At 34.1% G+C, this 20,603-nt stretch overlaps 3 protein-coding genes across 5 annotated transcripts in view; 2 read left to right on the top strand and 1 right to left on the bottom strand.

Annotated features, from left to right (window-relative positions):
* The first annotated feature begins 243 nt into the window (after positions 1–243).
* Positions 244–787, top strand: mRpL42 (mitochondrial ribosomal protein L42). The gene has a single exon (XM_089695863.1). The coding sequence runs from the start codon at positions 381–383 to the stop codon at positions 723–725; it is 345 nt and encodes a 114-aa protein (XP_089551989.1). The 5' UTR covers positions 244–380; the 3' UTR covers positions 726–787.
* Positions 788–1,526: 739 nt separating this feature from the next.
* On the bottom strand, positions 1,527–7,813 carry LOC149487591 (dual specificity protein phosphatase 13B-like). Of its 2 annotated transcripts, XM_089696182.1 has the most exons (5): positions 7,578–7,813; positions 4,900–4,977; positions 4,457–4,587; positions 3,881–4,104; positions 1,527–3,649 (listed from the first exon to the last, which is right to left on the bottom strand). In XM_089696182.1, exons 1-5 carry the CDS (start codon positions 7,593–7,595, stop codon positions 3,450–3,452), a joined length of 651 nt encoding a protein of 216 aa, XP_089552308.1. In that variant the 5' UTR covers positions 7,596–7,813; the 3' UTR covers positions 1,527–3,449. The 2 variants fall into 2 exon arrangements, with proteins under 2 accessions (XP_089552308.1, XP_089552309.1); XM_089696183.1 differs by lacking the exon at positions 4,900–4,977.
* Positions 7,814–9,157: 1,344 nt separating this feature from the next.
* Positions 9,158–20,603, top strand: part of Utx (Utx histone demethylase) — a 38,669-nt gene continuing 27,223 nt past the window's right edge. Inside the window, exons 1-4 of one of the 2 annotated variants that reach the window (XM_089696178.1) lie at positions 9,158–9,371; positions 9,801–9,906; positions 11,279–11,387; positions 12,324–12,432. In XM_089696178.1, the coding sequence (XP_089552304.1) occupies positions 9,301–9,371; positions 9,801–9,906; positions 11,279–11,387; positions 12,324–12,432 (395 nt within the window). In that variant the 5' untranslated portion in view covers positions 9,158–9,300. Of the gene's footprint in view, positions 9,372–9,800; positions 9,907–11,278; positions 11,388–12,323; positions 12,433–15,607; positions 15,874–20,603 lie in introns of those variants that run through there. The other variant, XM_089696179.1, reaches the window with a different exon arrangement.

Consider the following 20,603-nt stretch of genomic DNA (forward strand, 5'->3'; position numbering starts at 1 on the left):
ACAAAACAAATAAAATAAATAATTAACAATTTCAATGATGGACCTATACGGACCTAACGATAAAGAATACGATTTTGATACTTACTGGCAGAAATAATGAGCAATGACGATTTCTTGAACGATTTAAAAGTAGTAAAAAAACAATTCAAGAAAATACTGTCACACTGTCTTGGTATTGTTTTTTTTTTGGAATTTAACTTTTACAATAATCTGTGGCCAAAATTCTATACTACTCTGTGGTACTTCTTTTTTCAACTGTCAACTGTGTGGTCAACTGTCAATTTAATTAAATTGTTTGGGATTGAGGTTATAATTCCAAAAAAATATAAATTTTGTGTAACAACATCAAAACTAGTTCTAAATTGTGATGATTCTTTAAAATGGCTCAATTAATAAGATCATTTGCCTTAAAACCAAAACACGTAATTGCAAGATTATACAACAAGATTGTAATAACGGATGATGGATCAACTATAGTAGCATTGCACAGGGAACAAGAATTTCCCTATGAATGTTCCAAACCTCTGCCAGATGAAGTGCACGAGGATAAATCTGTACTCCGTATGACGGATTATAATGAAGTTAAAAGAGTTTTCAAAGAAATGAAACCAGAATTTGCAAGACAGCAATTATCTTCAATGACTCTCACAACACCTCATCGTTGGTTCCCAAGAGCTAGAGACAAGAAGGCCAAAAAGAATGAAATGAATAGACCTTATTTATAAACTTTTAGTAAAGTATTGTTTGTAGTATAATAATTAGTTTGTAATAAAGTAAAACCTTTAAATTGTTTCTTTTTATGTAACTCCTACCTACTCCACCACCATATTATAATGTTAACTATAACTACCAGTGTCATTTAATTAACCTTAGCCGAAACTAAATTTAATTTAAATGTTACCTTGTGGAATATAGTGTGTAACTTGGTTGTCATCATTCTAATTTTTTTCCGCAACAGCAACATAGATATGCCCATGGACCAATATATATCAAGATATTAGTCCATGATATCCCACAAAATATGTGATTTGGGCATTGACATACAATAAATTATAAACAAATGTATTGGTTTCTTCAGAATGTTTTCCTGTACACAATATAAATGACTTAAAAGTAAAAAAATAAGGTTTTTTGCACCCGCAACAAGTGTGGAAGTTGATGTATTGATTGAAGTTCGAGTTTTCTATTATTGAGCCACCATTGCTTGTTGTGTATACTTTGAAAACAATTCTTTTCAAAAAATTGTCCTCTAGGTAAAATCCTTATGAGAATTTAAGAAAATTACCTGGGAAACCTGGGCCTGAATGTTACAAAGGTTGGGGAACTATAAATGGAGAATTTTAAATAATTGCATCAATTCAAAGTATGCATGAGTCGAGACAATTATTTTGATTTGAACAAAAAAACTGCTGTCAGTTAATCATTAAAAAGCCTAAAGAAACACGTCATATCTGACTATTCAGAACAATATCGAGCCACTCTATTTAGTAGCAGTCCTCCAGAGAAATTAAAAATGCAAATAGGTATGAATAAATATCTTTATTTCAGATAAATATATTACATTCTTACATTTACACGATGAAACAGATGATACTGGATAATCTGAATATTATAATTTATTATCATTTACATGTAGGTACTATAGATTCCCTTCTGGAAAATAATACATAGAGATTCTTATCAGATTTTTAAATAAGCTCTATATTAATAAAAAATATAAATTAAATTGTTAAAGTATCACAGTAACAAATTATTAAAATTTTATAGTACTTCTAAACTTTGGTGATTAAATATTTCTAATTTCTAGCATGTCTACATAAGGCATAGAGATTTTAAAGGCTATTTTTTACATTAATAAAATATTTTTTGCACAAAAATATATGACCTCTGCACAACATATTCAAACATTTTATTATTTTATAGAATCACAACATTCAACAATATATTGCACTTTTTTTGAATAAATCTATTCTAAGTAACACTATAATAATCTCGATAATAAATTCCATGAAGTGCTATTTCTAGGTGCCATTTAAAATTAGATTTGTAAAATCCCTACTTGATTACAGTTCATACAATTATTAAAAATTAACATAAATTAAGTATGAGATTACTTAAATTAACGAAATATTATCATAATACATAATATATCGCGCACACAATATTTTACATATACAGTAAAAACATAACTTTAGTGGTTAGCCACAAGTTAATCTATTAATTCATGTTTATGAGTAAAGATGTAATTTTCTGCCAATTACTTATATAACATGCAGTAAATATTATATCATATGAGTTGATACATTATGTACCTACTTAGCATGAGCATCGACAGTACTCCATAACCTTCATAATAAATCTCAGTTGTAAATATATCAAGAATAAATTCTACTCTGTGTCAATTTGTTTTTACCCAACTTCCAAAAACCAAAGGATTTAGGATGCTCTATGTTAGTAGTATATGTACCTATACGTTTAAAAATATTACTACAACAATCTGTAAAATTAATTAAATAAGGCTGAACAAAATATATTATGACGTAATAGATATTTTACACAATGAGTCAAGTCTAACTGAAAACGAAAGATCAATAATCTAAATTATTGTCGCCTTGCTTTTTGCACGTGCGCTCAAGTCACGAGTTGGCAAAAAGCCTGATTTTAAACCTTGACATATTTCAAGGGGGCAATGACATACCTACTTGCTAAAAATACTAGAAATTGTTAAGCCATCTTCAATTCTCAAAGTCATACCATAGCTGCCAGTCTTAAAAACCTTAACAATTTATGTTTAAGCTGGGAAAAAAATAATTTAACCCATAAAAATTCAACCTAGGAGTTGAAGCAAATATTTTTATGTTTATACAAAATGACTTCGTAATCATGAAAATATGGTTTACAATTTATAAGACGATCAAACATAATATTAATAGAATACTGAGAAGATCTTTGGTATCGTGTTTTAAACATCTCAAAGTTTTTCATAGTTGCCATAAGCTAGAAATTTGTAAATTGGTTAAAACATTTAACACTATGTACTTAATTTGTAGTTAGTTCTAACAAGAATAATTATTTTACAATTTAACAGCGTGATAAACTACAAATAGGTACCAACTGAATGGTACATGAGAATTATTAACAATGCATTGTACTTAGGTTCTTATTTCTTAATGACAATTTTCATTACTACTTGTTTTAAATATTGAAACAGCTAATATACAGATGTAAGTATTAAAATATTTTTCAACAATGCATTATAAGTGCACAGCACATGACACGGTATATGCTTATCAAAATGTAATATTTGCCATGATATTTTGACACATGATTTACCTAGTTCTTGTTTAGTGGTAGCGACTAGTGTAAGCTCGATCGAGGCTCCTTACTCTTAGGTGTTGGCTGCTAAAGTTATACGGGAGCCCGAGAACTGGTTGCAAGGGGGTGTGATGTCAGCGAGCCCGGCAGACTCTCAGCTCCCTGTCGAGGTCTTGCAATTGGCGCACAAAGCCTTCATTGGGATGGATGTCACGGCGAGAACGGACAAGGGCCAACGCCTCAGAGAGGGTCATGCCACGCTTGATCATGAGGAACGCGAGCGCACATGTAGCCGAACGGGATACGCCCATTAAGCAATGCACTAAAACACGACCTGTGAATACGATTTAATATTTACATTTAAAAGGAAAAAATACCACTTCACACTGACACGTAACGAAAATGTAAAAAAAAAACACGACATTTTGACATAATCATTTGAAAATGTAAAAAAATATCAGTATTCCCTGTATTTTTTAACATAAAGTAAGCTTACAATGAGTCAAGTACATTATCAAATTTAAAAATGGGTTAAAAATCACATTAGTTTATCTATTTAACTTACCCCTGCTAATTCCTTCATCAATGAAATTGGCAGCAATATGGAAGTACTTTGAAATATCAGTAGATGGAAGATCCATAAGCTGGAAGCCCTTGTATCGAAGTCCAGGGCAATCGCGATAATACAAGTGGTCTGTATCCACTTGAGTGTAGCGTTTGCCTTCAGCCGTGTTCAATACATAGTTAATACCCATGCGCCTTAAAAAGGCTTTGTCTTTTGCTGCCACACTGTAAAGAATGTTTCTAGTATTATTTTACATACTATGTATGAAACATATTTTATTTGTCAAGTCAACATAATTAATAATTTACCACAATATTTTTAAAAACAATAAAACTTTCAAATGTTATAGTAAATTCACTACAATTTTTCGGAGATCTGACGACATAGGAAAGTTGACGGTATTCCTTATTAGTTACCATGCTTACTGTGGTACTATGAATATGAAAATTTGTACATTTTTCTTTCTTTAGAATTTGCGTATGGGCTTTTTTATATTTTAAATTTTTCTCCACAGTTAAGACCCAATATCTCCGAGGGGATAATTTGATATTAAATAAAATATTCTGAAAAACTTACGCATCACCAACAAAGAGGCCTGGATAAACTTCATCTAGATCTGGCGTGGGTGTATAAGTGATGCCATCCAAAGGCCTTGACCTATAAGTCGATATAGAACTCAGCACTGAAGACTGAGACCCTCCATACAACTGTAAATTTTTATCCTGTTCAAAACAACCACAAAAACACTGTCCCATTTTTTTCAGTAAATACTTGATGAGTCTATATCTACAAAAAATTGTATACATCTCATCCATTAGATGATGAATGAAAAAAAAATGTAAACTGATATTATTGTTTACCATTTAAAAATGGTCTAGCTAAGTAAAATGTTTTTATTAATTAACAATCATTAATGATAATGATCCTTTGTTATTAAGCAGTTGTTTTTCGTTTTGAAAGCCACAAACACTGGTGAAATATAAACAAAGCACACACAATTGTATTATATTGATAAGTACCGTTGAACTTCTTAGATGCGATCCTACCCGGAGGTCTTTAGCTGCGCTGTATGAATGATATCTCGGGTATAGCGAGTACTGCCAATAGAGGGTTTAAAATTTTCATCAACAAGCTGCTATTGTGAATTCATACAAGTTATTAAGGTGCATAAATATGAATTGACTGTGCGTCTTCCATTTATGTTAAAAAATGTAATTCAGTTTTAGATATCAGTAAAAGGGTTACCTATCTTAATCTCGAATTTTAATATTCCGAATATCATAATCCAGAAAACGTTTGGACATTTTTTCATAACCCCGAATTTTAAAATTTCGAAGTTTTGTTTGCCATATAATCGCAACTCCGAATTTCATTTGCCCATTTCTTCATTTGTACGACGTTTTACAATCCAGACGAATGAGTTCCAGACATACGAAATCTAAATGCACAAAATCCAGATGACCGTAATCCATATGCACGAAAGCCAGATTTTTAAAACACAAATTTTTGAAATACAGTTGATTGATATCCAGACAAACAATGTCCAGATTTTTGAAATTCAAATAAACGATATCCAGAAAAACGAAATCCTTCCAGGGGGTCGCAGCACGAACCTAACCTAACCTTCTGAATAGATTTTAACACTTTAACCTTTCTGTAATGGGCAAGTGAAACAATAGCGAGTCGGTTCTGGCACTCGCCGGCCGCTGCCGCGGCACGCTCGCTTCGCTCGCTCGGCTCGTGCATGGGAGGTCACAGTTCAAACCTAACCTAACCTACTGAGTCGAATTTGACACTTAAACCTTTCTGTAATGGGCAAGTGAAACAATAGCGAGTCGGTTCTGGCACTCGCCGGCCGCTGCCGCGGCACGCTCGCTTCGCTCGCTCGGCTCGTGCATGGGAGGTCACAGTTCAAACCTAACCTAACCTACTGAGTCGAATTTGACACTTAAACCTTTCTATAATGGGCAAGTAAAACAATTTACTTACTGGTAATGTTTATTTTCAGGCAATAGTAAAAGGTATAATCACGATTGTATGGGAACCAAATAAAGAGATTATGAAAATCTGGCAATAGTTTATCTGCTATACGATTATATGGGAACCAAATAAAAAGATTATGAAAAGTTGGCAATAGTTTATTTGGAAAATGGTACGATGGGAAACAAAAAAAAGTATTCTGAGAATCTGGTATAACTATATCTGGATTATGAGAATACGGGAAACAAAAAAATACTTTTTAAAAATCTGGTTTTGGTGTATCTGGAAATTGATTCATCTGGGAAATTAAAAAAGGAATTTTAAAAAGTTGTCATTCATTACATCTGTCTTTTAAAAGTTCTAACAACCGTTTTCGGGATTTTAAGATTCGGGTAATAGAAATTCGAGTTTTTAATAGGTTACCCAGTAAAAGTTACATATTGAATACTTCTTTTTATGGAACAATTAACTAATCTTTAACACAAGCTGTGTTAATATATAAACACAAGCGCAGAATATTAATTATAGTTATTTTCACCTATAATAATATGTAAAATTATTATAAAATTATTCTTAGACATTTACAATGAATTGCGGTTTACATATATCATTAAATCATAACTTAATTTTGGAGAATTAATTGACTGAGGCATAATAATAATGTGGTTTGCAGTGTAATAAGCGAAAAAAAATTAATTTAAATTAAATTTCAATGTTCATAACTCACTGTTGAATAATGATTAGATTAACTTTAAGTGCCTAATAGGGTTAGCTTTAGTTAACTGCCGCACGAATTTGTTGGAAATATTTATATTTTTAGTTAGCTAGGTAATGTAAGATTGTAATTCCAAAATATTATCGTTAGGAAACTTGTAGTTTTTTAGTTATTAATTTTTAAAGTTAATAATTTTTTGTGCGAAAAAAGTGCATTTATCCGTTTTGTTGTGCAAAAAAGCGGACCAAGACGTTCCATTTCACTGTACTGTGACTTTACGCTGCGGCCGGCGAGTGCCAAAAGCGATTTTAGGGCCATTCCTACTCAAACAAAAAAAAATCTACGTAGGTAGGTTAAAAAACTATTAAACTTTTATTTTTAATATCCAAATAGGTAGCGAGGAGCGAAGCGACGAGCGTGTTAGGTTTACTCTTGAACTGCCGCACGAGCCGAGCGAGCGAAGCGAGCGTGCCGCGGCAGCGGCCGGCGAGTGCCAGAAGCGACTTTAGGGCGATTCCCACTCAAATAAAAAAAACTACGTAGGTTTTCACAACTTGTTTGTATTTTATTTATGTATGTATCGTAAAATTTTTGTTACACCAATTCCATACATTTTGAGGTTAGAATAGGAAAATTGATTTTTCTCCAAAACTATTGGTTTCCTAACTTTCCCCTTTTGGTAGGAGGGTCCCCCCCTCCTCCCGCCCATCCCCCACCCACAAAAAACCTATAATACGTGCGGCAGTTCTCTAAAGAAACCCCGCCTAATATATAGTTAAGGTATAAATAAAGATGTATCATTTACGTCGCAGAAAAGTGATATGCCTCCTTTTAGATGGCTCATAGTCTCGACCTTGAATCGATGACTGTTATGTTATAAAAATAGTTCTAGGCTATTAAAACCTATTTTTGTTGAATTTACCGCTGGTGAAATTATGCGATTAAACTTATTGAATGTGTGTGGTATAACGTCTTAGAAGTATATTATGATAATTTACTTACAGAATCCCTATAACTCATCTTGATGCGACTTTTAACACCGAATGAACTCTAATACAAATATTTTTATTTTTTTAAACTTCTCCACGATAGCTAAGGCCTTCTTTGTACTTTAACAACCTGAATCTCATTACTTAATTATGAATAGATATAATAATACTATTTATTTAAAATATACACTGTTCTCTTCAATTTATAATAAATCTATCAAGCGACACAACACTTATCCATGATCCATCTGATTATTAAGTGTCAACTGTCAATTGCTGTCAAGTGACAACTGACAAGGAAACATGACTTATTGCGCCAGGTGTTGCCCGCTAAATGGGAACGAGAGCTGCATAGTTTCGTTCACGTTTCGTTCATATTGTAATGGCTACCATTCATTAGCAAATAAGTGGAGAAATCGGTGTGTGAATGAGAGCGCCGCGTTTGTGTTGTGTGTGGACGATACAGATTTGTCCACGGATGGGTATGGCTCGATGTTGTTGGGAAGTTTTAATGAATTCTAGGCATTAAGTAAATCTCGCATATATAACGTACTAGACTAGATTTCCACCCGCGGCTTCGCCCGCGTTCGTCTGCATAGTTCCCCTTTTCTGTGGGATTTCCGGGATAAAAAGTAGCTTAGCTTAGAAACCCACATACCAAATTTAATTGTAATTGGTTCCGTATGTAGTACTTGCGTAAAGGAGAAACAAACATCCATCCATCCATCCTCAGAAAATTTCGCATTTACGATATGAGTAGGACAAGGCCGTAATACAGCTAAATCGCTGCCGATTTTAACTGAAAAATTTTAGAATTCAAGCAATCGAATATAAACGTGCTGACTGCACAGAGGTCAAAATGAGGTGACAGTAACTATGCGCAGTAATCCCACCCTCATTTCACTCGGCGCAATTCTTAAACATCACCGATTATACCTAGTTGAATGTTTCAAATAGTATCTAATTTATAATAAAAACTAGATTTCCGCCCGCGGCTCCGCCCGCGATATCAAAGTAAAACCCGCATAGTTCCCGTTCCCCTGGGATTTCCGGGAAAACCTATTTTATGTGTTAATCCAAGTTTTCCTCTATATGGGTGCTAAATTTCATTGTAATCGGTTTGGTAGAATTTGCGTGAAAGAGTAACAAACACACACACATCCTCACAAACTTTGGCATATAAAATATTAGTAGGAGTAGGATACGTAGGATTACATAATACATTTAAAAATAAACTAAACAACCATCCGAAATAGACTCATCTTCTTCTTCTTCTTATATATAAAAATGAATCGCAAAATGTGTTGGTAAGCGCATAACTCGAGAACGGCTGAACCGATTTCGATAATTCTTTTTTTATTATATTCCTTAAGGTACGAGGATGGTTCTTATGTAGAGAAAACGTAAACATGTACCACGGGCGAAGCCGGGGCGGACCGCTAGTTTTAAATATAAATGTCACAAAGCTAAAAAAGCAACGATAAAGTTTTTCGTACTGATACTTTATTTTCTGTACTTCAATTATTATTTATCTATGAAATAACATGTCATTGTGTCAATTGTCAAAGTCACATCGCTTGACAGATTTGTATTTGTACGCTTTTGTCAGAAATTAGGTAAAAAGCGTAACAGTGATTTTTAGTGTAAATTCTTTCAGCAATTTGTGAATGAAGTGTAAAAGATTTTTAAATTCTACACCCGAATTTTCATGACGAAGAATTTAACTTTCCATTTAGATGAAGATGGATGAAAAAGAAGAATTGCATCTAACCTCTCAAGAGTTACAAGTGCTATCAGAACTTGACAGGTGCCGCCTTCTTGTTATTGTTTATAAATCAAAAGTTTTTAAATAAATTTAATCTCCCTATTATTTTCAATGGGTTTAAAGTTATACTTGTTGGTATACTGCTAGTCTGCTACCAATTAAGACCTTTAACCACTTACTCTAAAGGCCCTAAGGAATTTCAATCTTGTTTGGGTACTCAACTTTCATATTGTATGTTCTACGACGCTATCGTTGCAGTAGCATGTAAAAATGTAATTCTTTTACAAGTGTAGTGCATATCTGTAAAAATTTAAAATCTAAATATTAAAACATTGTTATAATCTATTTAAATATTTATAACATTGCTGCAACAAGTCCTGATCAACGCAATTTAATATTGATAAAACTGCAATATAGAGATGATCTTATTTGCTGCTATATTATTTCATGTAATTTGTTACAATATTTCAGTCGCCAGTTTGGTTTCCTGAAACTACGAGGCAATGAACATGGCAGAACCCGTGCTCTGGTGCTCAAAGCTGTCAAGTATCTGGAGGGGATGTTGGTGCAAGTTAAGGTATCCATAATATTAACAATAAGAAATTTTATATAGCATTTGAATGCTATGACACTAAATATCAAGTATTAACGATAGCTGTGAAAATATATTGAGAAAAGCATGGGTAAAAATTTTAAAAAGCTCATTAATTATCTTTTATGTATATGTATCTCTGATTTACCTGAGTAAAAACTATTTGTGTGAGATAAGCTGTATCATCCACCCATTAGTGAATTGTGATAAAACCTAAAACATCCACTATTATTCATAAATACTTGAGCTTTCTATTGGTGACCTGAATATGAAAATTAAGTAAGTAGTGTATAAGCAGTTTCCATTACAAGACTGAAAATCTTATCTGATATTAATGTTTATTGTCCTAGAAAAATCCCAATTATGTTTTATTATTTAGACAGATCCTTGTGAAACTGTTTTTTTATTAGGAGTTATAAAAATAATAAAATAAAAGAGTTTGTTTTCTCACATCAGTTACATAAAATAAGTTCACACATTTTCAGTACATATAAGTGTGAGACTGGTGCCTAAACTAGTTAATAGAAATTACCTGTATTTTAGGTCATCAGACTTAGTCCTCACTTAGTTGGAACACATTTTCAATTAGTTAGGACATGGTGTAACTGTAGTAAGCAGCTAGAGGTTGTATAAAGAAACTGTCCTAGACTTTAAATAAATCATGGGTTTTTCAACCAACCTACATTGACCGGGTGCACTGATTTTGATGTTTCCTTTTTTTATCTGAGGGTTGTTGCCTACTGGTTGGTCCTATTGCACGCCTCATAAGCGAAGCGTTGAGGTGGGTACTACTGTCACTTCGCGCAAAACATCTGATTTCTCAAACTTAAAATGTCTTTATGTATCATACATTGCACTTGTAAGATAATACATACACACCCATATTAAGAAAAAACACTATTTTTAACGTTCATGATATTTTTGATGTCATTTTTGTTATTTAAACTAGTTAAAAAACAGTTTAAAAAAGTTCTGTCTTGGACGTCCGTGTGTCTGTATGTGCGGATCCTTTTTCTTGTTAACATGATAGCGACCGAAATACTTTACTAATCGAGTCTTTTTTTTTCTCTTACGCTTGAGTATGCTCAGGAATAGAACCCTTTCATTTTTCAGGGTCTGATTCGATGTGGTTTAATTGTTATTAAATAAACAAAAATAATAATTAATAAATATTTATTAAAAAAAAATTATGAGGCGTGCACTTTTGGATTTTCCAAATTATTTCAATTTTGTCTAGTTCTGTCAATTTGAATGGTTTAATTTTTTGTTAAAAAATATACATTCTTACAAACTCTCATGTTTATAATATAGGTAGGTTTTAAAATTTAAATACTTACTAAACATTTTATTTATTTAGGAGGAGGAAAGAGCATGTTCACCTGGGGCGAGACGAGATATATGTATTGATCCAAAAACCTACTGCAAATTGGGTCATTTCCATCTCTTACTAGAAGATTATGCTAAGGGTATGTTATTCTTTCTTATATATAAAAATGAATCGCAAAATTTGTTGGTATTGGTAAGCGCATAACTCGAGAACGGCTGAACCGATTTCGATAATTCTTTTTTTATTATATTCCTTGAAGTACGAGGATGGTTCTTATGTAGAGAAAACGTAAATATGTAGAGATTGTCTAATCTAAAAATGAACGCCCCTCCACTGTGTTTACGCTCACATTCAAAGTACGTGTATAGACGCAATAAACACAAATTGGTCTGCCTTATTGGTCGTTCAGTCCTCCAGTCCAGACCATGCCCGAACGACAGGACCAGTTGGCCAATTAGTGCATAAATGACGCGATGCACGACAGAACGGACGTGTCTTTCCGTACATAGCGCGCTCTCCCCGCCATACAATGCTAGGCACCTGAACTGATCGCCCGATTAGTTGACAGATCAGTGCGCGAGAGTCAAAGTTTGCAGTAGAATCGCCGCGCGCACACATATAAAGTGGTTCAATAATTATTTGTCCTCACACATTGAAACAATTAAGTTTATTGGAGGGGCGTTCATTTTTAGATTAGATAATCTCTACCACGGGCGAAGCCGGGGCGGACCGCTAGTTGATTATAATATCAAGTAATTCATAGTTGTATTTTTTTAAATTATTGAATTTGGTTTGGGAAATAATTATATTGAGTATGATTTCTACACTAATATTATTTGTTACTTTGAATTGAATAGGCTCCGAAAATACTGGACAATACGAAACTACGAAAATATTTTACCATTAGAATCCTACACTATCCCTGATGAATATAGACAAAATTTTATGATGTTTTAATCCTGAGTCAAAAAATGGTTATTTTTGGCAGTTTTTAAATTACCATATTAGAATTGTTTTTCCTTTTACAATAATGTTCATTTAATATCATTCATCATATCATCATCATTTTGAACAGCAATGTCAGCATACCAAAAGTTCTATGCACTAGAGCAGGACAACTGGAAGGATCCCTTGTTCCTGTATGGATTGGGCTTGTGCTATTATCACTACAATGCATTTGATTGGTAAGTGAATTCATTTTATTTTACAAAAGTTGAGTAAAAATCTTTTATTTAATTCAAGAAATGTCTTTGAAGAATCATTTCATTTTGAAGTTTATTTTGGTTTTATTATATAGTGATTATTATAAGTAGATCACTTGAAACAAATAGCAGGCATTTTTTAAGAAACATAATATTAATCAATATTTCTACTCAAAGTCAGTTGGTCATGTATTTGTTCTGTAGTATGTAATTATTCATCATTATGATAGAAATAGTGTATATTTTTATATATAAAATATGTACATAAAGCAGGTATTAGGTATGTTCATATTTGTATGAATATCCCAATGCAAGGGAACATTCTCATCTAAAATTGGGATACCCATATAAATAGTTTTATTTCCATTAAATAGTGTTTTTACTTTGTTACTGATAGAAATTCCGAATTACATATTTACCAATTAAGATGAGGGCTCTATGACTATGTCCCAATATTTGTTCTAAATTCTAAGCTTTCTAATATTATGTAGTTAGAAAGATTATTTTATTTATAAGGATTACAGAGGCTTTTTTTACCTTATGTTATTTACTATTCAATATAGAATTAAATAAATCATTGAACATTATTTAAGTCATTAGCCATATTTATTTAATTTAATAATTTAATAAATATTATAAAGAGGAAAGGTTTGTATGTATGTATGTATGTACTATGTATGTATGGTTTTCACAGATAAACTACTGGACCGATTTTGATGAAATTTGGCACAGATAATCTTTAGACCCTGAGAAAGAACATAGGCTACCTTTTATTGCGAAATATGTACCACGGGCGAAGCCGGGGCGGGCCGCTAGTCAATACATATAATATTTAATAATTTTCGATAGATGGCGTTACCTTTGTTTAAATTAAAGGATCTAAATAGATAAATATAATTCGTTATGTATTGGTATTTTATGTCGTGTTTTATAACATCTTTCAATCATATTAAAGATGGACACATAAATTTTAAATGTCTGTATTTTTTCATACGATTATAATAAAAATTTAAAATATACATAGGTATTTACTTATCCTTTATCTTCTTCTTCTCTCTTATATATAAAAATGAATCGCAAAATGTGTTGGTAAGCGCATAACTCGAGAACGGCTGAACCGATTTCGATAATTCTTTTTTTATTATATTCCTTGAAGTACGAGGATGGTTTTTATGTAGAGAAAACGTAAATATGTACCACGGGCGAAGCCGGGGCGGACCGCTAGTTATATATATATCCTTTATTACATTTAAAATATATATACTAGGTTAGCATATTATTTTTCAGTTTCATTTGATTCTATTTGACTTGGTAAGTAAGTTTATTTTTATCCAACAATACATAATGGATTTACATGGGCCTTATGTTTTGAATTACCTTAATAAGTTCAACTTTAACATTCAATATCATTCAAAAAATAATAATATAGCAAATACTGCGTATACTGCATATTAATAAATAAAAAGAAAAAGTTTTTTTTATAAAAAAAAGCTCGTATTTTTTTGTATTAAGAAGGAGTAGGCTATATAACTTATCGTCTGATAATTGCCAGACTTATTTAAATATTAAAAAAAATACAGAGCTGCTTCTGTCTATGTTAGAAATCTGGTATCAAGCGAACAAACTGGTTTGTTATCAATCCATTTGGTTTAATTTATATTTTCGTGTTTCTTCAAACGTAAAATGGTAATTTGAGCTTGTTAGTTAAAAAAAATACATTCGGACATCGAAATAATTAATATTAATAGACAAAGTTTGCGTTTTAATTTTTTTTACTTAGGTATTATATTTATTGGTTTATACTATTTATGTATAAATTAATAGTAAAGTCTATATGAAATTAAAGATTATTTTTAACCACGTCTTCTTATATATTCAATGAGGTGTTCAACTAGTTGCCATCTAAATAGAAAATCCAAAAAATAAATCATAAATTATGGAAATACACCTACTAACAATAACATTTATTAAAATTACAAGTGAGGGTAGTTTGTGAAGTATAAATATAAGATTATTAATAAATATTCTAGTTTTGTATTAGAACTATATAAATTATAAACCATTAATTAATTATTAAAAAAGCCCAAAAGGAAATAACTAGCCAAATAAAAAGAATTTTTTTTATGCAACAAAGAAGTAATTAAATGCAAGTGGAGTATGTTCATAATAGTTGAGAATCAACAGGTGGGCAAAGGTGCATTGAATGAAAAATTGCAAAATGTATGTATGTAGTTTGAGTTTGAGTTAATTACTTAATTACAATATCGCTCCCTTCAGGGATACCTATTATAGATTTTTATAATATGTATAATGTATATGGCGTTGGTTGAATTATCCAATCTATTGGGTTTTTTGTTAGAGCTAGTGGAAATCACACCTGTGTATTTCCGAATTTCAAATTAAACTTTGTTATATGGTTATTCTCATTCTTTTTTCCTTATCTGGGTTTTTCTTTCTAGACTTTTCAATTTTCCGTTTAAAGCTTAACGGAGTCATCCAATTAATGATCTCAGTTCAGTCTATTTTTTAAAATTAATTAAATTAATTTGGCAAAATTTATCTTTGCTTGGAATTTAGTTTATCCTAATATGATATTATGCTACATATATTTTGACATCAAAATCAATTCTCAAAAAATGTCTCGAGTACCACTAATTTTTTCCTCATCTATATTTTTCAATGACATCAAGACAATTTCCAAAAAATAATTTATTTATTATATAATTTATCAATTTATCATTCTTTTAGAAGACCTAACATAATATTTATTTATGTTGCAATCACTTTTCTTGAAATGTGGTAAAATATTCGCAAACAAAAAAGACACAATGTTTTATTCATCCAAATAAAGTTTCGAACAAAGCCTTGAATAAAACATTTTATGTATAAATTTTCATAATTCTTTTATATAACAATCAATTATTCTTTGTTATATTCAAAATTTTAAAGTAGACGAAGAAGGTGTCCTCTCTTTTATAGCCGAATATTGTCGTTGCGATCCGAAGTAGGTGGTTGTGTCGAAAAAGTGTGTACTGTGGTGTGTACCTATCTATGCCTATGCTGTGATTCACCGGACGTAGGACAAACGCGGGGCGGTCGGTAGGGCCGGCGGGGAGGGGGGCGGCGCGGAAGGGCGCGGCGGCGCGGGGCGGTGCACGTTGCAGCGCGAGGTCGTCGCTCGCTCGCGCCGCGTACTGCCAGTCGGGAGCGGGATGCGGTGACGTAAACTGCACCGGCGCGGGCCGCGAACGTAGTGTAGGACGGGACGTGTCGTGTTTCGATAGTTTTATGAATCGAATGCCTGCTCTGAACCATCCTGTCACTGTGTGACTGTGCTTGTGCTGACCTGTGACGACGCCCCCGCTCTTCACTACGCGGGTCACGGCAACCACATCTGCTCCGGATCCGAGGATCCCCGAAATGGTGAGTGCGGTCGAAGCTCCCGATCGCGGTTTGTTTACGTCGGCCCTTGTGCTGCATCTCTCTCTCACAACCTGCCGCCCGTATACCCTGCGTCGCTTTCGTGCGCGACTCTTTCTATTTTGTTTTGTTTTCCAAAATCCAGACACCTACGTCGACGGCTCCGAAGCTGGTCCCGTCGGGAGATCGCGTTTTTGTTTGTGTGCATGCTTAGTGCATTTTTTGTAGTATCTTTTCGCAGGTAGCCGAGGGATCCTCCCCCAATCGCTTATCTACACGGCTTGCAAGTTCGCAAAATGACGACAAAAAGTGATGAATGTGCAAGCCAATAATGAGCTTGACGTTGCATAAAATGTAGGTCGATGGTGTGTGGCCGCAACAGTGGTGCACGCGATGTCGTGCCGCTCCCTTCGCCTAGCCGCTGCCGGCCCTTATTATGAAACGCTCTTTGTAAGTCACTCTAATTCCCATTGATCAATTGGGTAAATGTTAATGTAAACAATGCAATTTCAAGCTGAACGAGATTATATTAATATTATACCTAACATAAAATATTTACTGAAACACCCTTTACAATATTATTATTTATTATCATATTCGGTCCGTAACTTTGCTTATCACATATTTGAAGTTAACATATGTACGTAATATGTACGCCCATATTATAAGCCACCACAAAAAATGTGGTCGGTACCCACATCCGTTCTATTGTCATTCGTCAGGTATGTTTCTTTCCGGCCCTTTCAAATAGAAAGTATGGAAAGCGTTTAAGTATATTTTACTACAGATTTAGCCATTCACGTCGTCGGTATCTCAGAGTCTTGATTCACGCGAAGAGAGTATCGTAATCATTACGTATAGTCACAGGAAAGTGAGTCATGTTGCCATACAGCCGGTAGTTTCGCGCAATTTTGTCCGCGCGTCATTGGTTCAGTGGGACCGGTAGTGCGGCTTCTGCGATATGCTCGGAAATTCAATGAGAACGATTAAACAATGCATTGTATCACAGCCGGGAAAACCACGATACTGACTTGACACAATCGCAATTACAAGTATTTCAATGGTTCCGAGTAATATTGTTAGATTGGTAGATTCGTTAATTCGATGAAAAAACGTACACGTTTTAAGAATATTTATAAGATTAATTTGCATAATGTTCGGTGACCGGAACTTGTAAGTAATTTGACCTCAGATCGGCCACAGGTATAGCGGTGTCAAAATAGGATCTTTTTTTGTATTTCAAATGCTACATCGAACGGTTTCACCTTACGTTCTATGATCAGCTTACCATCGAATTGCTATCGGCAACCGGTCCGGGCATTATCACCGCTATCCGCCACGGCTAACGGTATCTTATGGATCCCCAAGAATAGACTTGCGTAATTTATAACAGCCTTCGTTTCTAGTCCCTTCCTATGTTTACGTGAGCGCAAAAAGCGAATAATATTCCATATTTCACTGTGATCCGCATTGAAATTATTCATGTAGTATCATTATCATTCATAAATTCATATAGCAGTGATGATGTTACGAATGTTCCAGTCGAGTTACAAATCGAATCCGACTGTTTTGAAGGATTTTACGGTTACATTATTATTCGAGCCGCATATTTTTCGTCATTTATGGCAATGAGAAAAAAAATCATGTGAATAAAATCACGTAATTGCAGGCTTACTTGATCTTAAATTCGAAGAATTCATAGGATTGCTCGCTAGATAATTCTTTTAGATTGCAGATTACCGTAGTCTACGTCTAGTTTCTAAAAAAGTTCGGCCGTATTATTCTTAGAACTCACTGTACACTGCAAACGTTAAAAAAGTCGACGAACTCGAAACTTTTTGCCCCTTGTACATTTCGTTCTAAGAATGCTGTAAATCTTGCATCTTGACAATATTTTTTCATAGCTTGAGCATTCATATGAATGAGGTTGAACGTGTTGTCAGAAACACATGGCTTGAACTTTTTTGCATTATGCAATACCTTCGCTCGTTCTTTAACAAGCCCAGCTGCCAAGTTGAGGTATTTGTGCGATAGAAATGAAATGCTAAGTAATAAGTAATCAATAGCAGCTTGCGGTGGCGCGTGCGACGCAGGTGTAGGCCGGCTGCTGTCACACCTGTCGTCGCATCAGCTGCGTCTTGCTAACCTTTGTTCTACCACACTTAACTATGCACTAAGCTCATAGCATCTGCATGCAAAGCCGGCCCTAGAACTAATAGACGCGAAGTGCCAATAACTCGTATTACAATCAGCCAGCTTGGATGTACATCGTACATATAGGTAACAAAGTTCAATAGCTTACAAACCTTTACTATTCTCTTCATGATAATATTATGGTAGGAGCTTTTCATTCCGTTCAATACTTTTGGTGATTAGTTCATGAATTTTTATTTACCTAGAGGGATTTATTAATGAGACGTGTTGGTTTTAACAATAGAACAAAAAGTTGATGTAGGTACTTTCTCCAATTTCAGTAATCGAAAATTCCATGAATATATTATTTGGTATTGTATTGTATAGATAATAATTATTTGATTACGTAATCGTATGACATAGTGGAGAGCCTTCAATACGTTTAACACGTAGTAACAGTTTATCAGGTGTAGCTTATCGCTTGTAGTAAATTGCACATATACTTTACACTTAAATAGTATTGTAGAATCTATTGTTTATTGTATTTCGTAATAGCCAATCCAAGGATATTTACTTATATACCTATGCCTACTTTTTCTTCAACATTATTTCTGAAAATTAGTTACTTTCTGCATGCCATTTTTATTAGTATTTTCTTAACTGAATATTGTTATTTGTTATAGCGGTTTACAGAGGATAAATACCAAGCTTTACAAAGTATAATCTGTAGTTTCGTATAAAGCAACAAATAAACGCAAGACAAAGCGAAGCAAGGGAGCATTGTTCCTTATTGTTCCATACGGGCCCCGTGGCAATTAGAACAGGTAGTTACGTATTTCTACGAAATCGTGAACAAGAATTAACTCATCCTGTATAGTCAGTCCTTAATGCAGCTGTACACACATATAACAATACGTTTTTATTAATACCTCATTTGTTAGATCATGTTTCACTTATAATTCTATTTGTAACACTTACTCCATGAAGTAAAGATGTAAATGTACACAGTGAGATACGATTCTTTGTTATAGGCGATGAATCATGCCTAAAATATTTATTTACATAATATATTATGAAGTAGCTAATATAATATATTAAAAATATATACTACAAGTTTATCGAGTTGCTACATTTTAGAATGATAAAATGAGATTATCATATAAGATTGTAATTTTTGCGTGAAAAGAATTATCTTCGCAAAATAAAATTGAGACGTAAGGCTACACGAAGCAATGGACGGTGTAATTTCGTATTGACTTAGAAGCGATGTCTTTGACATCATATTTCACCCTTGGCCGTGTCAAAGCCCCGAAGATGTCCTGTAGTTTTCATAAATGGCAAGTTTTATGAGGGCCGGTTATTTACGAAGCGCTCGACGCGTGCCGCTCGCATAATGTGTTCGTGCGATCGACTCGCAGATGTATCGTGCAACGCAACGCATCCGACCTTGCTCCTTTTAACGCTGTACAATATTTCTCGTTCTAGAGTAACGACATAATTCATATCTGTAATTTTATAAACAATAGTCTCATTATTACCTCTCAAGTATTCTTGTACCCTGATTTTGTTAGGTAATGATAGATGGTGTTGTCCATTTTATACTCACTCGTCGTGTTGTAACGTTAGTTACTTGCCATGTAATTTCAATAAATACTTGTTGACATTATACCATAACAAATGCTTAAATATGCGATGTATTCGTGCCAGTTATTCAGTAATACCAATAGTCGTTAAACCGGAATCCGTCGAGTACGTTTCGGCTTAGCCGGAATAGATTTCCAGCGCAATGTTTGTACACAACCTACCTATCGCATGTAGCTCGTATTCGGCGGCGGTCTCCGACCCTAGTTAAATAGTGCATCTATGCATATACGGAAGATGTACGGGCGGATCCCATTTCCCCCTGCCCTCCTCACCGCGTGCTCCGCGTCACGTACGCATCGCCCTTTTACGCATATAGAAGCGCGTTTGAGAGGGGCCGCGCGCGCACTCTCGTCCTCTACCAACTCGCCCGCTAAGGGTACACGTTATTAGCTAACCCCGCCGCTCCCCTTGGCACATCACATTTCGCCCTTCAACGCTTTTCGGTCGTCTAGACGCGACGCCCTCCCGACGCGGAGAATAAATTCACTCAACATTACTCGATGCAACTAATGTAACATTACGTTTTGTATCTAGGTCAGGATTCAGGATCTAAGTACAGCATGGCTAGTACGATGGTGACTGCGCGCGGTCGTCGACACTAACGGATCGCTATTTATACCTGCTTCGTAGTGCACCGGAACTCGCTCGATGCATTCACTGCAAGCGTCTCTTCTCTGCCAATGACCTCTTTAGCATGTTTAATACACTTCCTGAAACATGAGAGTTCAAAAGTGTTTGTCTTAGTATTTATTTCAATATCTTAATATACGTCATTAGCAAGTTCTTATTTTGTCTAAGTTGCGAAATGGAAGTTGTGGCAATTTCGCCCTTCAGCTTGTTTAGGTTGCGTCATACACCGCCTACATCTGTAGGGCTCGCCACCCACGAATGACATGAACTGTGTCAAGCAGCTTGCCCTAGTTTAGTCATAACTAGAGTTTTTTGTAAATTACGCC

The sequence above is a fragment of the Colias philodice genome, chromosome 6 (genome assembly GCF_061535455.1).
Source record: "Colias philodice isolate Cphi_HAF_F1 chromosome 6, ilColPhil1 Martin Lab GWU primary, whole genome shotgun sequence".
In the NCBI taxonomy this organism is placed as follows: domain Eukaryota; kingdom Metazoa; phylum Arthropoda; class Insecta; order Lepidoptera; family Pieridae; genus Colias; species Colias philodice.

Excerpts from the sequence above, each read along its gene's own strand:
- mRpL42 (XM_089695863.1), top strand. The coding sequence starts at position 381 with ATGGCTCAATTAATAAGATCATTTGCCTTAAAACCAAAACACGTAATT.
- LOC149487591 (XM_089696182.1), bottom strand. Across the intron at positions 4,105-4,456 it reads GGCCTCTTTGTTGGTGATGC|TGTGGCAGCAAAAGACAAAG; the intron begins GTAAGTTTTTCA and ends CATTCTTTACAG. Across the intron at positions 3,650-3,880 it reads TGATGAAGGAATTAGCAGGG|GTCGTGTTTTAGTGCATTGC; the intron begins GTAAGTTAAATA and ends TCGTATTCACAG.